Raw genomic sequence first — 13851 nt, 5'->3', positions numbered from 1 at the left:
AATGTTAGCACATTTGACTTATTTATGCACCAAATGTAGTGCTCATTTAATGCACTGCCATATGCATATACTACAAAGTCTTTAATCCGGACTCGTTGGGAGTTCGGCGATTCCGGATAAGGGTTTTCCGGATTATAGATCATCAATTTAAATCTGGTAAGATGGCATGCAGAAATTATAAAATTAAAAATATGAAACCGTAATTTATAAAATAAATATTCATAAATAATAATAATTTATGAAATAAAGAGCAATTATGATCTAAAGGGTATCAAAATTTACAAAAACAAAAGCTTAATATTGATTTGTTTACTTTATTAAACATTTCTTTCAATGTAAATTATTTATTTAAGTTACTTCATTTTATGTGCTAATACTTTCTGTTTAATTCTAAAAAGAGACATAATTTCTTGTTCAGTTACAAAGTTCCGCTGTTCAAGTCCTGTAGTTGCTGTGCCGAGAATACAGACTAACATGTCAATCGAAATTTTTTCGTTTTCACTAACCTCTCTGTCACTTTCTTCATGCCATTCATGCCTTCCTTCATCCATTTTTTGCAGCAATTCCACTTTTTGTTTGATGGACATCGAAACATGCTTTCGTTTTGTAGATCCTTTGGCAGCTCCAGAACTGGAAACTCTTTTTGACATAATCGAAAGTTCAAGCTTACTTTTTATAAAATTGCTCTAACATTATAAATTGCTGCAAAAAATAATAAGCCAGATCCAATTAGAAGATTAAGGAACAATGCTATCTGCAACATTAACTGAAATAGATAATTAGATAATTTTAGCCTAGCTTATACTGTCCGTTATACATTAAACACTCATGTGTAAATTTATTATGTGCTTGCGTAAATGCATATGCGCATGCGTAAATTCGCAGCTGTAAAGGTCTTACGCCCATGCGTCAACGCGACGCATTCGCAGAAAGTTTGTAGCTTTGAGGTCCGGATTATAGATCATTCCTGATAATGGACTTCCGGATTAAAGACTTTGTATATGTATACATACAATGTAATTTCCCATATATATAGTATTCATTTATGTAATATGAATGTTCATATGTAATACTGTGCTATTCAAAATATCTTGTAACAAAAGAAAAATATATATATACTTGCATGCCAATGTAACTGATTTCCATAGAAATGACGTTCAATTCCATGTGGCACAAACTTGGACAGATGCCATCTTCACGGTGTATAGTATCATTCTGTTCCTCAAACTTAATTTGATAACTACTTTACTGTGATTAGTATGTTTGTGTGTGTGTTTTTAATTCTATAAAATGTAACATAAAATTATGTTTAAAATAAGTAAACAAGAAATTATTCACATAGTTATATTTTCTCTAATCTGTATTGTAAGTAATAAAATTGAGACTGAAGATTTGTAAGAGTTATATATTATTACCATATTAATATTACAGTAACTTTGTATAGTTATTCACAATATTAATTAGCATTTTTCTGCCTTATAATTTTTTAGTGAAAAGTTGACTGCAATGAATCTTGAATATGAAGCATTGCAAGAAGAACATGATAACCTATTGCAGAGGTATAACAAAGCTATTGATGATAACGAGAAGAAAGATTCTGAATGGCACCAAAGGTAATTAATAATTAAATAAGCTTTTGTGAAGGTCAAATTTAAATGTGTTTTGATGTGTAAATTTTTTATAATTTAAACCAGTTTAGTACTCATTAACTAAGCAATAAGATTAATTTGAAAAATCTATTCTTATAATAGCTGTTGCATACAGACATTGCTACCATATTCATCATTTGTAACATGAACCTTCATGTACAGTCCTAGTATACACAGAAAGTAGGCACTCTTTTTAGGAGCCTAGGGAAAATATTACTAGCTTTTAAGTAAAAGACATATTTTTATATTTACATAAATATCACAGCCATCTTGGTGCAATATGGTTATAACTCAAAATATTATTTATAACATACATACAAATTATTACATAGTTTATGTTTTAGTTAAGTATTTTTGTCAAAAACCAATCCGTTAACTTCTTTTGTGAGATTTTGTTCTGGTAGAAATTTATAATTCTGGTAGGAAAAATGGTTTTATCCTGCAAAAATTTTACAAAAATTTCTTCACTGCAAGAATATTTCATAATAATTTTGCCATGATAAGTGCATATTTTGAAAGACAATAAAAATGTGATGATTTATATATAGCAATATTGGAATTAGAAATACAAAAAAGGAATGCATATAAAAAAGGTAATGTTGCTTGTTAAAAGCTGAAGAAGTGTTAGGTGCATGGTTACCAGAATTTGGCACATTCTGAAACATCTGTGTAATTCAGAAACTGTGACATCTACTAGATAAGTACTGATATTTTTAAACTCCATTTAATCATTTGAAGCTATGTAGTAGATGTAAAATTTGATTTTTCTATGCATATCAATATTATAATATAAAATGTATCAATGTCATAACATAAAATTTATTTACATAAATATGTGAGGCTTCTTATGTAATAGTAGATGTATTCCAGAAAGCTGTAGATTTTCATCCATTGGTATACCATCAGTGTATTAAATTAGCAAAATATAAATTTATATGACCATTCTTCCAAAGTCTGTTTTGAGTAAAAGAAAGACTGAATTCTTTCATATAAAACATAATTAATTCATTATTCTCAGACTTTCCTCTGTATTTAATGACTTAAAATCTATATATTCAGATCTTTAATGGAAAAAGTTATATTTAGATCTGCAAAACTAATCTCTTCTACCTAATGTGCTTGTTAGTAAACTATTGCTGTCTATGTTCATTTAAAGTTCTGTGAACAAACACTTCAGATTAATGGACAGTTCATGAATCCTCAAACCTTCAAAGGAGACCAATGCATTTCCATTAAGCATACATTCTCTGAAGATGCATAAAGGTGTTTGCCGAATTAGTCTGCCAATGGGAGGTTATGTGTGTGTGAAATAAAAATTTTCGTGTCTGTTGTAGATGATAATAATGACAGCTAGAGAAGTCTTTAATTTGGCTATTTCCCCAAAACAGTAACAGGCTTTTGATAAATCTTTCTTAAGTGAATCATCTGAAAAGTAACCCTTTTTATATGATTTTTACATAATGCATATGTACTTATATAACAACAGGGGTGAAGCTGAAGTCATTTAACCAGTAGTAACGAAAAACGTTCAAACTTTGAAGTTTTAAACCAACGAAAAGCAGAAACATTGCTTTTCTGTTTTAAGATCTCGTATCATAATCTTCACACTAATCTCATGCTACTAAAGTATTGTCTGCCATTTCTCATCTATTACCAATTATAATTATGTGGATCTGTGAAAAGTAAGTATAAAGTATTCTTGAATACTGATTGTGCATCTTGTGCCAATTTGGTTATATATGTTTAATACACATTACGCTAAAAAAAAAAGAAAATGTTCAATTGCTGCCTTCATATACTTTTATCACCATCATTTACAACAAACATGACATGCTATAAGATGTATATCAGAATTTATATTTCTGCTTTTATATTTTTCCTTTTCAAAAATTTTATTTTCTTTCTAAAATATAAGGTAGAGTTCTAAGATGATTACAATTTAATGTATAAGCATTTGTTTCATTTCATATCACTCATTTACTTTTTAAAAGAGAAATTTTTTGTTGAAAGTATGCATGCTGTGTTTATACAGTCAAAAGTCATTAATCTGGACTCGTCGAGACTTTGGCGATTCCGGATTATAGATCATCAGTTTAAATCTGGTAAGAAGGCATGCAGAAATTCTAAAATTAAAATATGAAACCTTAATTTATGAAATAAAGAACAGTTTTGATCTAAAGGGTATCAAAATTTACAAAAAAAAAAAAAAAAAAAGCTTAATATTTATTTGTTTACTTTATTAAACATTTTTTTCAATGTAAGTTGTTTAAGTTGCTTCGTTTTATGTGATAATACTTTCTCTTTAATTCTATTAAACAAACATAATTTCTTGTTCGGTTACAAAGTTCCGCTGTTCAAGTCCCGTAATTGCTGTGCCGAGAATACCGACTAACTTGTCAATCGAAATTTTTTCGTTTTCACTAACCTCTCTGTCACCTTCTTCGTGTCTTTATCCATTTTTTGCAGCAATTCCACTTTTTGTTTGATGGACATCGAAACATACTTTTGTTTTGTAGATACTTTGGGAGCTCCAGCATCGAAAATTCTATTTGACATAATCAAAAGTTCAAGTTTACTTTTGTAAAATTGCTCTTACAGTCTTAAAAAAATAATAAGCCGGATCCAATTCGAAGATTAAGGAACAACGTAATCATCAACATTAACTGAAGTAGATAATTAGATAATTTTAGCTTATACCGTCCGTAATACATTAAACGAGCAGGCGAAAACGTATTCTGCGCTTGCGCACACGCATATGCGCAGTCGTAAAAATCTTACGCGCATGCGTAAACGCCTATGCGCATGTGACAATGAGGAGCATGCGCAGAAAGTTTTTAGCTTTGAGGTCCGGATTATAGATCATTCCGGATTAGGGATGTCCGAATTAACGACTTTTGACTGTACTATTTTAAGGCTAAAAATGATGGTATATAAATTGCAGTAATTATATAATATGTTCATTTTATCTATCTGTTTTATTTCTTTTCATTTTAAATAAGTTTTCTACAAATAATAGAGATGTTTGTTTTTTATTTCAGATTACAACAAATAAATTTTGAAAAAAATAGGCTTCGTGCAGCACAAGAGGAATTAGCTTCGCAGCATTTATTGCAAAATGAAATGCTAGTTTCAACTTATAAAGTAATTATTCTTTGTAATATTGCTATAAACTTTTAAAAATATATTTGTTCTGTGAGTTTGTATAAAGTTCTATATGATAATCTGCATGACATCTGCATGTAAATCTCCATATCCTTCTCTCTCTTTTATGATATGAGTATATGTATGTATGTGTATGTGAAGGTCATTCTGAAAATTTTTAGATATGTGCCGACTATAATTGGCAGAAAAAAAATTAATGGTTAGATTTGAAAATTTGAACTATTTTTGCCCAGCAGACGATTTATTATTGGTGAATTGCAACAAGTTTAGTATAGAATAAATTTTAGGCAAAAGATTGGTTTAGTTTGGTTTGGTTTATTAAGATTACGGCAAAGCACACTAGGGCTATCTGCCTAAAGGGAGGGATGCCTTCGTGGAGGACTTTCTAATGAAACTGGCTCGTATACACGTTACACATGGGAAAAACCACGAAAATGCCCATGCAGCCAGCCCGTTCGCGGGATTCGAACCTGCGACCGAACTACCAATGTTCAGTGATTTTGCCGCTCGGCCGCTAGTGGGCTCTTTTAGGCAAAAGGAAAAATGGAGTTGACAAAAGCACATTATCGCTCTATGATTTTAAAGTGGGATTAAATCAAGAAGAATGCATTCAACATCTACTGTTAGCATTTGTAAATGAAGGTCCATCTTGTGCTAATGTATTCAGATGGTTTACAGAATTTTACAGGGGTTTGCAACTCTCTTCAGAATGAAGAACACACAGGAAGGCCGTTGTCAGAAGTAATCCCGGATAATGTGTCTGACATACAGAAAATGTTAATCGATGATAATCGCTGCACCTACCAAATGATACAAAAGGAACTTAACATTGGATCCACTGCCATACATATAATTATTCGTGAATTGAAAAAAACTAGTTTGCCATTGGGTTCCTCATAATTTAACTAAGGATAAAAAAGAGGAGCATGTCAGAATCAATAAAGAAACTCTTAAATTACTTAAAGATGGTGGCCACTGCATTATTTCGGAAATCATAACTGGTGATGAAGCGTACATACCATTTTTTGACATTCTAACATATCAAAAAGTAAAGTATGAGTTTTTAAAGATGATCCCAAGCCCACAATGTAAAAAGACAATGTGCCATGAAAAAGTAATGTATGCTGTTTTCTTCACAAGTGCAGGCTTAGTCAAAGCCATCAAGCTGGAAGGACAGAACACAGTCACAGCTAATTGTAAACCACTAAATGTTTTCCAGAAGTTCTTCAAGACATGAATGTCAGAGGACTCGTGCTCCACCCGACAATTCATCTTCTCATTCAGCAAGACTGACTGTTGAGTTTCTTGAACAAAAAAAAATGCATCAGAGTGATAAAACATCTACACTATTCACCTGATGTAGCTATGTTTTTATCATAGGAGTTTTGGCTATTTTTTAATCTAAAAAAGAACTTGCATGGATGTTGCTTTCATTCCGAAGATGAGATTGATGAAGTTATAAATACATGTTTTTCATTGATTCCAAGCACTGAATGGCTTGAGGCATTCAATCTTTGGAAAATTCACCTACAGAAGTGCATTGATGTTGGATAAGACTACTTTGAACATTCCTAAATTTTCGTAAGTATAACTTTAAAAACCAATGTGCACTTCAAAAATTTCAGAGTGACCCTCATATATATATATAAATATATATTTAAACAAATTAAATTTAAATTTTAACAAACACGTATAAAAGTAAAAAAGCAAATTTAAAGCCAAAATTAAAAAAAGCAAATTTTTAAAGCCAAAAAATTTTTAAAAAAGAATTAAAACTTACTATTTACTTGCTTTAAGTATTTTTTTAAATTTTTTATGTAGTATTTAAGTATTTTCTAAATATGAAATTATATTTTTAAGTATATATTTGTTTTTAAAAAATTGTGAATTAGTTCTTTATGTTTCTTATTGGTTTATATGGATTATGTCTAGTTCTTTTTTAGTTTCTTTTTATTGATATGCATATTCGTGTCGGGGAGGTTTCTGTAGACAAGGGTTTCTAAAATACATTAGTTTCTTCTTCTTTTTTTTTTTTTTTAATTTAATTTAATACTTGACTTTACTTGCTTGTTTCTCAAAAGACTTCATTAGTATTTTCCTTTTAAAACTTTAATTCTTAAATGCTAATTTCTAAGGGTACCACTTTATTGGTATTTCTTTTTGGACATTCTTCACTTTTTACTTTTGGTTTTGACTTTTACCCTTGCCTGCATGAATGACGAAACACGAATTGAATGATTGGAGAGTTAGGTTTGGAGGCAACTTTCCCTTGATAAGTCTGTCTCCTGCCTGCTCAACAGTCATTCACTTATGCATTTTTAAAAAAATTGTTTGGATTAATTTTAATTTGCTAAATTAGTGAATTTATTTTCATGGATTGGTTTTGCACTTGATTTGCTTATGCTTCTGAATTTAAATGATATTGTAGATTAGTTTGAGAATTAAATCTTTTATATGTTTACACATTTTTTTTTAAATAATTTTTAAAATTTTTTTGGCTTTAAATTTGCTTTTTTACTTTTATATGTGTTTGTTAAAATTTCAATTTAATTTGTTTAAATTTAAATTTTATTCCTTGCAGCAATGGTGCAAAGAATTATTTAATTAAATTTGTATTTAAATTTAATTAATTTATTTAATTAAATTCAATTTTTTCTTATGAAACAATATATAAATATATATTATAAGCAAATATTATTTAATTGTTTATGTAAACTGGTATTTATATGAGCTCTCATGGAAAAATTACTATCACAAACCACAAGTATAAAACAAACCTGTCTACATAATCTCCCTTAATAAAAAGAAAAAAATATGTTGAGTAACAGTAGCGACTGCAGATGGTATCTGACAGAATTTTGCCAAAAAGTAAAAGTTCTGACTGACCTTTTTTTTATGTTCATTTGTACTTAATGAAGTTGTTGACACTGTGATGTAAATATTGTTTTTTAAAACCATGTTGCATAGTTTTGTCATTCTTAATGATGAGTTTTCTTTTGAATATTGATTTATGTAACTAATGAACTTATTCTCCATGTTAAGCTGCTGGCAATGTGGCCTAACAAATGCAACAACTAATCCTATTGAATTTTATAGTTTCTAACAAACCTTCTAGTGCTTACAGTTTGCAGAAGTGTAGTATTTTGCAGAATTTGTAATTTTTTATTATGGAATTACAATAGGTTCCCACTTAACAGAGAGTAGGTTAGCCAGGCCCCATCTAAAAAAAAGTTATATTTGTTTATTGTATAATGATTGAGCTATCACAAATCAGGAGAGTAAAACAAAATTATTTATGAAAAAAAAAAGTGTGTGGAATGACAGCAATGATAACTGGTGATGTTATAGTATTTGAAAGTTGATTATTTCTCATCTGGAATATATAAACAGTGTAAAACATTCATTAAAAGTATACTACTCAATCAAAAAATAAATAAATTGTACAGCCATTAATTATACATTTTGCATTTACTTATTTTAAACTATAAGAATAATATAAACAAAACTGCTGGTGCAACACCAAAGCTAATTGACAAAGTTTTCCTATTAGCTTCATCCTCGGCCTAGCTTGCAATTCCTTTAAATTTTTATAAAAACTATGCTACCTATATTTGCTTTAGGGTACATTCTAATTGTTTCACTGTCCAGTATTTTTGTAATGATCAGTGATGCTTTTCAAGTAACTTAGTTGGTACTGTTCTGTTATTGGGATCAGATTCAGAAATGTAATCAGTTTCAAAGTTTTTAAATTAATTTCATTACATAGAATAATGCTGATGTTTGGATATGTTTTATTTTACATTCTTTTATTATTTATCTCCTCTTCATCCTTCTAACTCAACTACTAAACATTATTAATTTATAAGGCATAAAGTAAGCCTGTAAAATAAAGGACTCCACCATAGAAATTGATTCAAAAAAGTGCTGTGCGAGCTAAAAAGCATGGGAACTGTTGGTCTAGAGCAAAAATACCGTGCATGTGATCTACAAAGTAAATTCTACTTTTTTCCTGTGTCATCAATCAATTTGAATAAATGTAATTTATATAATTATCTGAATCAGCAAGCTTCACAGAATTGTTCTGCATATTCAAGTACAGTCAAAAGTCTTTAATCCGGACTCATCGGGACTTCAGCGGTTCCGGATTATAGATCATCAGTTTAAATCTGGTAAGATGGCATGCAGAAATTATAAAATTAAAAATATGAAACCGTAATTTATAAAATAATGAGCAATTATGATCTAAAGGGTATCAAAATTTACCAAAAAAGAAGCCTAATATTTATTTGTTTACTTTATTAAACATTTCTTTCAACGCGCGGATGCGTAAAGCATACCTTACGCATAGCCGAAATTAGAAAATTGCAACTAGAAAACTATTTGATTTGTATTCGTGATATTTATAATGACAAGGAATTTGATTTAAATCATATCAAAGACGGAGTACATCGAAATTAAATTCTACATTTAGTAAGGAATTATAAGCCGAATAAAATAAAAACATCTGCCCTGAAGATAACGATAGTGTTGACAAATCAACTTCCAGTTCATTGCGCGGCGCGATGCCCCCCCCCCACAGAGCAGCATGAAATTGTTAAACAGATTTCGGAACGGTTAGATAAACAAAGAATATGCCTTTATCCATTTTTTGTAGCAATTCGTTTTTTTTGTTTGATGGACATCGAAAGATACTTTCGTTTTCTAGATCCTTTGGGAGCTCCAGCATCGGAAATTCTATTTGACATAATCGAAAGTTCAAGCTTACTTTTAGAAAATTGCTCTTACAGTCTGTTTGCAAAAAATAATAAGCCGGATCCAATTCGAAGATTAAGGAACAACGCAATCATCAACATTAACTGAAATAGATAATTAGATAATTTTAGCTTATACCGTCCGTTATACATTAAACGCGCGCGAAAACGTATTCTGCACTTGCGCAGACGCATATGCGCAGTCGTAAATGTCTTGGGTGCACGAGTAAAACGCCTATGCGCATGCGTCAATGCGGCGCATGCGCAGAAAGATTTTAGCTTTGAGGTCCGGATTATGGGTGTCCGAATTAACGACTTTTGACTGTAATTTCATCTTGCAGCAGTTTGTTACAATTTAGCTCTATCAAAGACCTTCAGACTATTCCAGGCCTCAAAAGTGCTTTCAAAGATGCATTTTGAGCAGTTGTAAATGGCATGTTGGCCAGTATCACTGTCATCATGTTCTTGTTTCATATTGTAAATACATCTTCCCAGTAAAGCCAACCAAATTCAGTTACCTTTGTATGCACCCAGTATATGCAGTACTTAGGAAAAGCAGCTCGTATCATTATGCACTAAGCAGTTTTTATGTTCATAGATCATGACATCAGTTACTAGAAACATACAAAATTTATTAATGGTAAGTTATCTACATCTTGAATTATCGATTCAGTTTGAATTGTAATTTTAAGGGTTTTTTAGAAAGCTCTCTGATTGCTTAAATTCTCACATAATTTGTTAGATAGCACACTGAAGCGACTGGCAGTGAGGGTCATTATGAGGCATTGTTGGTGATCCGGACACCACAGAAATTGCAATAATTCCACATGTTTTTAATAAATACTTCATCTGAATGTAATTAAAATAATTTATGAACTCAAAAATCTCTTAAGATTTGAGTTAAAATGCTTGACTGTTTTTTAGGTTCTAGTTCAAATGCTTAAGAAAGTGTTAAGACTGTTAAGTTAGAATACAGCGCCACCTATTGGATAAGTAGAGAAACTCACTTGGCCATCTGGATTCGGCTAAGCAACATGCTAGAGCATGTATTAGATCTGAATAGTTAATTACTGTAAATAAATTAGTTAGTTATTTTGCTATACAGTCCACTTATTAGTTTAGAAGCATAGTACAAAGACCTTAATTCTTTTTCAAGATTTGAGGGTCCCATTCCTAATAAATAAAGACAAATTAATGTTAAATTATAAATAAAAAAACAGGAGATTAAAAAAATACTTTATATGTTTTTGTGGTTTTCATAACTAATTAATATGATTATAATAATTGCTGCATCTGTATTATGTTCAAATGTCATGGTTTGTATTTATAGAAGCAAATAAAAATTATGAGTGAGGAACATAAGCGAATTGTAAATGATCTGCAGAAACAGCTGGATGCAGCTGATGTAGAAATAGCTCGTCTCCAAAGAGATCATCAGAAAAGCCAAAGTGTGTCTGTAACGCCTAGTGCATCAGATAATCCTGTTCCATTTGATATCCTTTCACAAGAAAGACAAGAAGGAGAGGTACATTTTATGAATAATAATTTATTTCTGTTAAGAAAATTTTGAAACTAATTCATTTATATTTTGAAGACAAATAATTTTTATATTTAGTAATTTTTAATTAATATATATTAAAATGTACTATATTCATTGCTTTTTTAATCATTGTCACAGATTTAAAAAGTTAACATAGGTTCTCATCTATGTATGTTGTAAGAACAGTAAATATCTGCAAATTCAGGTAACAGAAACATATTCCAGTCAAATAGTTAAAACATTTGCATAATATGTAGCTAATCTTTGTGACTTCACCAAAAAGTAGTTAAGCATTGAATCGGTCAGCTGTTAACATTTTTGTGATATTGTTTGCTACAGAACACTGCTCAGTTCTTGTAAATTATGTAACTGAGATGCTCTCCTTGTAACCATTTCAACTATACAGTGGTGGCAAAAATTTTGAACACTTTTGGAAATTTTTATGTTTTTGAACTTTGTATGCTTATAGAAAATTTTATATTTCGCAAAATGCAAACTTGTATATATAATTTTAAAGAGAATTTATTACTGAATTCAATACAAAACACAAAATTAAATTATTAGCAATACAAAAATGTTATATGTACTTTAATATAAATAAAAAACACAGTTATTAAGTGGTTTGTAATGTCTAGCTTTCCTGGCCAATCACTGTTCTTGTTCTGAGAACCAATGAAATGTTAGTAACTTGGAGTAGAAGCTGACATCATGCTTACACTTGAAACAGTTCATTATTTTGCTTTGTTCTGTAGAAGGAGGGCCTTTTTCTTATACACTGCAATTACAAGGAGGAATTTTTGTAAAAATTTTTAATATTTAGTCAAGAAGCAATGACATCAAATAAAACAGTAGATTGGACACCTAGAAAGAGATGTAATATTATTGTGTTATGAGAAAGTGGTCTTTCCTATGCTGAAATTGTAAGACAGGTGGGTGTTTCAGTGACTACATCTGGAGTCCGAAAGTTTTGTTTACGATATCAGGAGACAAATTCAATAAAAAACAAAGAAGGAAAAGGCCAAAAAAGGTGCACCACATCTATTGATGACAGAAGAATAAAAAGACTATGTCTCCAAGATAGAAAAATGTCGTCAGCGGCCATCAGAAGTGATCTGAATGATGATGGTGTTTCTGTCAGTTCAAGAACAATCAGGAGAAGATTCACAGATGTTGGACTGAGAGGTAGAATTCCACGAAAAAAGCCTTATCTTAATTTTCAGCAATGAAAAAAAGACTACAGTGGGCAAAGGAACACATTAATTGGACAGATGATCAGTGGTCACAAGTTATATGGAGTGATGAAACTAAGATATCGTTATTCGGTAGTGATGGGCGAAAATATGTAATACGTAGAATAGGAGAAGAGCTACATCCTGATTGCATTCAAGCAACTGTGAAGAACCCAATTAGTGTTATGATTTGGTCATGCATGTCAGCAAAAGGTATTGGTCACCTTCATGTCATCGATGGGACACTGAATGCCAGAAAATACATTGACACTATTCTAGAACCAAAACTTCTACCTTCCATCAGAGATCTCTTTCCCAGCATTGCTTCCTTTATTTTTCAGCAGGATTCTGCTCCTTACCACACGGCCAAAATATCAAAAGAGTGGTTTCGTATAAAGAGCATTAAATTGTTGTCATGGCCAGGAAACAGTCCTGACCAATCCTATCGAAAATTTGTGGCACCGTTTGAGAACTCTTGTCTGAATGAGGCGCTCATCAAATAAAAAGGAACTAATTGAGGCCATAATTGTTTCCTGGCATCATGTAATAACGAAAGAAGAGCTTAAAACTCTTGTCAGCTCAATGAAACGTCGATGTGAAGCTGTAATCAAAAATAAAGGGTACCCTACTAAGTACTGATAACTCACTGCAATCATCACTATCTAATGTATATTGATAACTATTATCATTTAACTTTTTTTGTATTGCAAATAATTTAATTTTGTGTTTTGTATTGAATTCAGTAATAAATTCTCTTTAAAATGATATATACAAGTTTGCATTTTGCGAAACATAACATTTTCTATAAGCATACAAAGTTCAAAAACATAAAAATTTCCAAAAGTGTCCACAATTCTGGCCACCACTGTAAATGTTCAATCGATTTCATATTCTGCAAATTTTAAAGCCATAGGAAATAAAGGGAATTCCTTATCATGTCATAGGAAGAATTCTTCAGTCTTCTTTAGTATAATATGAAGAACTATCTTGTTGAAAGATGCTATTTTTATTAGGAAATGTGATTGCTATAAAGGAGTGTAAATGGTTCAGCAAACAGTATTTCAATAAATATGAACTAAGATGTGTTAGTACTTCAGCGCCTGATTGCTTCTTGAGAGAAATGCCATTCAAATCATCACACTTTCCCATCTGTGTGACAGCATCCATATAGAAAGAACTCTTGGATAAATATCATACGAGCTCAGTGTTGTAAAAAATGAGATTCATGTGTTTACACAGCTTTCTTCTAGTCACTGGTGAGTGGTGCCAGTTATTATATGCTTATTAAAAGCATGTAACAATGAATAGCTACAATTGTAGACACTTGAATAATTCTGCACTTGGACACATTTGATCAATCACCACATGTCAACTACAATCAGAAATGTCTGTCCTGTAATTGCATACTACTTGCTAACCAAGGAAGTTGGGATTTTTGAGAACAGTTACTTTTGTCACATTAGAGTGGTCAAATTGATTCTGATGAGATCATATTTTTACAATCCTTTAAAACCTTATTC

The 13851-nt window shown here is 30.8% G+C and overlaps 1 protein-coding gene across 2 annotated transcripts in view; it reads left to right on the top strand.

The window, feature by feature from the left end:
- The window catches only part of LOC118183482 (uncharacterized), a 111046-nt gene that overhangs the window by 81829 nt on the left and 15366 nt on the right, over window positions 1–13851 (top strand). For both annotated transcript variants that reach the window (XM_035353054.2, XM_085816156.1), the window contains 3 exons: window positions 1491–1613; window positions 4688–4790; window positions 10893–11087. In XM_035353054.2, the coding sequence (XP_035208945.2) occupies window positions 1491–1613; window positions 4688–4790; window positions 10893–11087 (421 nt within the window). The remainder of the gene's footprint in view (window positions 1–1490; window positions 1614–4687; window positions 4791–10892; window positions 11088–13851) is intronic.

This window comes from Stegodyphus dumicola, chromosome 4, assembly GCF_044657685.1.
Source record: "Stegodyphus dumicola isolate Sdum_Otavi_A_Nest chromosome 4, ASM4465768v1".
NCBI classification, from domain to species: Eukaryota; Metazoa; Arthropoda; class Arachnida; order Araneae; family Eresidae; genus Stegodyphus; species Stegodyphus dumicola.
Note: the sequence above shows the minus strand (reverse complement) of the source record. Positions and strands in the feature narration are given on the sequence as shown.